The 6000-nt window shown below is 39.3% G+C and overlaps 1 protein-coding gene across 1 annotated transcript in view; it reads right to left on the bottom strand.

Moving 5' to 3' along the window:
• Positions 1-1974: 1974 nt before the first annotated feature.
• LOC121085203 (chloride channel protein D-like) overlaps positions 1975-6000 on the bottom strand; it is an 80694-nt gene continuing 76668 nt past the window's right edge. Inside the window, 4 exon segments of the mRNA XM_040587636.1 lie at positions 1975-2005; positions 2085-2293; positions 4395-4490; positions 5456-5570. Coding sequence (XP_040443570.1) covers positions 1975-2005; positions 2085-2293; positions 4395-4490; positions 5456-5570 — 451 coding nt within the window.

The following is a 6000-nucleotide window of genomic DNA, read 5'->3' as shown; positions in this document are numbered from 1 at the left end:
GGGGAAATTCCATCCCACACTGCTTTTTGCAACTGGCCTGCACAAAATATTATTATAGAGTAGTTTATATTCCTATAATATCTTTCACACATGTTCTTTTCACAGTAACTATGGTGGATCTGTATCACTGTTCCAACTGTAAAGGAAGAGCAAACGGTATGCCAAGCATTTAAGTGACCAGTTCAAAGTTGGGTAATGAGTTACAGATATCCTGGCTGTCCGCAGCCCTCGTACTCTGCAAAGTACACCCCAGCTACAGTTTGTACTGAGTCATTTAGCCACAGATACTATAAGCAAAAACAAATTAGATTACTCAGGTCTTAGAAGGGTGATACTTTGTGTACTCAGTAAATAAAGGAAAAGGAAATCAGCAATGGGCTTTGAACCAAAAATGCAAATTCATGGCAAGGTTATTCAGATTTGATTATCAAGAGGAGAAGAAGAGATTCTCACATCCTTAAGGGGAAATCACTAGGGGGTTCTAGATTAGATCTCTTGTTCTGCTAGCTCACAAACCCTAATTCCTTCAACTTTGCATTTTTCAGGTAGGTGAGGCATAGATCAATAGTGACAATGACCTTACTAGTGTACCAGTGAACAAAAGATTACTAATTTAACAGGATCTAAATAAACATCCACCTTCATATCTCTTGGATAGGTGATTTGCAAAGCATTTCTCACCACACATATGACATTTTAACTGACCATTTAAAGCGCCCTTCTCACATACCTTTACAAGTTTCTGGGCTGCCACCTCTTTGAGTTGACTGGACACTTAAGTTTTAAAGTGCTGTGCGTTCTCTGTGGTGCTACAAAAGCAAGATTATTGATGATAAGGACAGGATCCAGCAGGGAAAACAGGAGAAAATCCAGCAAATCTTTGATCCATAGGAGACTCAAAGCTGCGTGATTCAAATACCAGAAATTCACTTTCAGGAATTTTGTCAAGTTTTTTATAACCAGTAAGTTGTTACTAGTTTTCCTTGGTATTTATTCTAACAACATTAATAGTGGTGGATTCCTTCATACATGTTTGATTTTAATATCCAAATCTGTGGGAATCCCTCTGGTATTTAACAGAACAAAATTAAACATCAATTACGAAGTCACAGAAGGAAATCTAAAAGTGTCTTTATCCAAAAAATTGTTCACATCAATTTATTAACAAACAACACTTTCCAAGTTTTCAAACATTGTATGACTCAAAAATCATGAAGAATTAATTAATTTGCACTCAGTTTGTAACTATGCTGCTATATACACAAAAACTACTCCCACAATTGATCATGTTGCTTCCCCATTATTAAAATTTGCCCCATACCTCACTGCACATGAACATAACTAAAAATGTTATCATGCCAGATGGAAGGAGAGAAAGAGAGCCTATTCCAGGAGCTGCAGAAATTGAAAGAAATGTAGGCAACAGAAAACCATGTTAAGTTTCTCTTGCTGAGAAGTGTGATGGGAATTTGGAAGGAGCCCCACAGTCAATACCTTTCTGTCATGCACAATTCCCCCTTTCAACTTCTAATGCATGTAGGCCAATAAGAAAGGCCAAGCCCTTGTTCCTTTTGGTTGCCCACCTCTCTCAAGGCAGTATTTCCTCTCACTTAATCATACATATTCCAACATAAAAACACTGATATGGAAACATTCTCCTTTTTAACAGGCAGATACTCAGAGGCTGAAGATTTAGTCTTCACTGAAACACTTTGCCAACGTAACCACTGCCAATGGTCATGATATTTTTTCATTGGGAGGCATAGACGGTGTGACAAAAGCATTCTTGACATCCATCCCTTCACATCCAATTTTATGTACATCTTCCATAAACACACGAACTCTTATTTTGTCTCACAACCATTTAAATTAATGGATTTCACAATCATCAAACAGCTGAAGAGACATAGCTCTGGGCTCCATTCCTACATGTCTAGATACAACAGCTTTTAAGCATCTCTTCTCCAGAAGGGATCAAGTGGAAAAGCTCTGATTTTTTTTTCCCAAGGAAGAACATGGCCTCAAAAAGAAGTGGCAAAGCCTAAGAACATATCCATGGCCATGAATTCAGGGGCTGTTCACCTGCATCAGGGCTCTGTGGTGCCAGCTGGAGCCTGAGCCTCTCCTTTAGTGGGAAAGGCAGCAGGTCCTTCCTAGTGATCACCCCAACCACTCAGTTCTATGGGTCAACAACAGTAAGGTGGCGCAGCCTCAGGGTGTGGAAGATGATGTAGGTGTGTTGCAGTGAGAAATGAGCTTGGACTGACATTGCAGAGTTGTTTATGTATGGGTCCTGTAAGGCAAAGAGAGAAGACATAGGGAGAACACAAAAGCATGAGTGCACCCCTGCCACAGGGGTGGGAAGGAGAGGCAGAGGAAGGAGGCTGGGGAGAGGGGTAGCAGAGCTGAGGGACAGGAGCCAATAAGAACATTAATTCTTCTCTCCCTGTTCCCCATCCCCAATTATACCTAAAACACCAGGAAATACCATAGTAAAAAGACACTTTCTTTTTTTGGTAAACCATCAGGTTCACTCTAAATAAACTATTATGACTGGAATGTACCCAGATCTCACAGGCTAGAAAAGCTAAGTTGAGCTCCATTGATATGGTCTGAGCTTTTACTTGGAAATAGTCAGTGACCTTAATATTTATTAAGTCTTAAGTTTTTTTATAGCTGCTATCTCATTACACAACCATTTATGACATCCTGTAATATTTTGCAGTCAATGCTTATAAAAGTCAATTCACATAGACTGCAGGGAAGAGGACAAAGAAAACAATCATATGGCTCTAAGAAGAAGGTCTGCAAGTACTAAACTGGTCACTGAAAACTATGAGGGCTATAACTGTTTCTTGATAGGAACAGAGCTAAAGACCGCTTTATTGTTAACCAAGCTGGTCTTTATAGCTTATATAGGTATTCACTAGGTTTTTACTTTTCATTTAATTCTACAGCATCCTTCTTATGACTTGGCCTGTTCTGCCAGAGAAGGTGTATTATGCTTCCCAGGTGTATGCTTCCCCAGACAGCAGGAAAATGAAACAAAGACATGATAAAATAATATAAATCAATGCACAGATAGAGGGACACGTCTCTTCTCCCTCTTTCATTTACGGACTGACAAGACATTCAAAGAGGAAAAAAAGTAAAGGCAAAATGGTTTCTTCTTTCTATACCACACATCATATTGCTGTGGAACTCACTGCCACAGGAAATCATTATGCCCAAAGACTTCACAGTGGTTATTTCTGTGGATATCAGAAACAGAGCTTTCATGAGTGATAATAACAAGTTGTAGGAAGGGATACTAAAGTTTGTGCTTCAGGAATCACATCAGGCACTAAAAGGTTAGGTATCAATGTGAAACCTAATTGAGTGCAATAGGTTTCCCATAACAAGTAACTTGTGTGGCCCAGTGGTGCAGGCACTGGACTGAGTCTCGGCTGAGCTGGCTTCTACTGCCATGTATGACCTCATCTTGAGCTTTGAAAAGCCATGCACCCTCTCTCCACCTCATTTTCCCCGTCTGTTAAAAGGAAACTCTTAAACCAAACTAGATAATGGATATTAGGACTGTTGTGGGTTTTATAACTTTTCTCTCCTTCTAGCTATTCTCAAAGCAAGGGATTCAGACTAGATGAATCTAAAACTCAGTCTCATCTTCAGTACACCTAAGTAAACAGAAGCAGATTTTATATCTTCTTAAATAAAACCCATCTGAATTAGGCTCTCTGGCCTGGATTTCCTAGGGTCCTCCCCACCTCAGTTTCAATGCTGCAGACTGGAAGTCACCAAGGCAGAAACTACATTTGTTTATAACATATTTATTTTAGGCTTTATTCAGTATACCAAACGCATTATTGCTTTTGGACCCAGTATTTTAGTATAGCATTTAGGAAATAAATGTGGCAATGTCATAGCAGGGATTAAAAAAAAAAATAAAAGGGGAAAGAAATATAGCTTTATTTATAAGTTGATGTATAGGCACTGTACCGTAATGGAGCCTAAAACCTCAAAAGTATTGCTTTGTATTTGCTTTATAGGACTACAAGAGCCAAATAATGACATTTAAATGATCTATTCCATTAACATTGTATCATTTTGTCAATCTGGAATGTATTTTAATCAAAAGCCCCCTTGAAATGGTCTCTTTTGTTGTATTTTCTTTTTGGCTCATTTTATCAACATCTGTTATGTTTATACAATATGAATTAAAACTTCGGAATGCTGTTTGTACTCAGCTACTTTTGTTGAGAATGTAGCGTCCCAGGATTGGCAGTGTTTATGTAAATCAGTGCGGCTGACACAGCCATCATAAACAAATGAGAAAATATAACAAACACATTGTTCATGGAGGAAATGTTTGTTTTTAGAGTTGGCTTCAGTCTTACCAGATTGATGAAGAGTTGCTGATACCGGGGATCTGTAGCGTAGCGATTCAGCAGCATGGTTAGGTGCGACAGATTGGGCAGCTTCTTCACTGTTATCTGGAATAGGCAAGAATCCATTTTTCTTTCTTTCTGTGCTGCACATTAGAACCCAAGGTTCAAAAGCTTCCCACTCTGACTCTTAAGAAAAAGTTTTCTAGCAGAGCTACACTGGCAAAGCTTGTCCAAACTTTACAAATTCTTTTGCCAATAAGGCTTAAATAAGCAATTTAAAATAAAACACTTTACTTAGTGTAACTGTATCTCTATTAAGACAACGTAAATTCTCTTGACTTAGGGGTGAGGCTTTTCACGCTGTGAAAATTCACACACTAAGTGGTAATTACATGATAGCATAGTGCAGAAAAATGCAACAAAACTGGTATCAGCCATCAGCTCAGCTTCAGCCCTCTTCCAAAGGAGAAGCTATTTGTATCCTGGCACCTCATCCTATACATAATTGCCCCGCTCCTTCTCAACATTGTTTTGCCAGCCAGATTCCCATTTGCAAACCAAGCTTCAATAATATATGATGACTTCCCAGCTGTGCCTGTATAAATTGCTCAAAACTATGTTACCAGTCTTGCCTTGGTAATAAACTATTTTCTTCTACCACGCTTAATGTTTACTATTCCTAAAAATCCTTTAGTCATTTATCAAAGGGAAGAATGCTACATGCTTTTCAAGTTTGAAAGCTTTTATAAACACTCATCATTCAGAGAGATGCTATCCCATACAGAATTAAATATTATAATAATTCTGCTACCCATAGAGAAGTTGAGAGAGAGAAGATTGGACCAGCTTATCTGAGCAAGGAAATTCTTTGCCAGCAGTCTTCCACAACATCCAGACTCCAAGTGGCATTATAGTTTATGACAGCTGTCCCTGGAAGGTCTCTGGCCATCCTTTAATTTAAATTGCACCTGAACATTTCTTTATCTCAACCACATACATTACATCATTCCATCCTTCATGGAGAACTCATCCTAAATCATCCAGCATACATGCTGATTAAAGGAAAGAACTGAAATAAAAGAGGTTAGCTTCTCATAGCAGAGAGGATGAGAGGAGGAGAAAGACTCATCATTTGTCTCTGGTTCAGAGATGCGCTCATTCTCCAAAAGCATGCACAGTTCTAACCTAAGGTTAGAGAAGAGGACTACATTCATTATAAGGGGCAAATTTTGAAAAGCAAGCACACATTGCTTTAGAAGCAGCTATATGATGGTACCTTAAGTACTGTGTGCAGTTTTGGGCACCTCAGTATAAGGACATCAGATTATTAAAGTGTATCCACAGAAAGGCAACCAAGATGGTGAAAGGCCTTGAGGGCAAGACTTACAAGAAGCCGCTGTTTGTTCAGCTTGAAGAGAAGACTGAGGGGTGACCTCATCGCAGCCTACACCTTCCTCAGGGGGAGCAGGTGCTGATCTCTCTCTGGTGATCAGCGATAGAAATGAAGATACATCAGGGGAAGTTTGGACTGGATATTAGGAAAAGGTTCTTCACTGAGAGGGTGGTCACTCACTGGCACAGGCTCCCCAGGGAAGCTCAAGGCACCAAGCCTGTC

Source organism: Falco naumanni, chromosome 3 (genome assembly GCF_017639655.2).
Source record: "Falco naumanni isolate bFalNau1 chromosome 3, bFalNau1.pat, whole genome shotgun sequence".
NCBI lineage: Eukaryota > Metazoa > Chordata > Aves > Falconiformes > Falconidae > Falco > Falco naumanni.
Note: the sequence above shows the minus strand (reverse complement) of the source record. Positions and strands in the feature narration are given on the sequence as shown.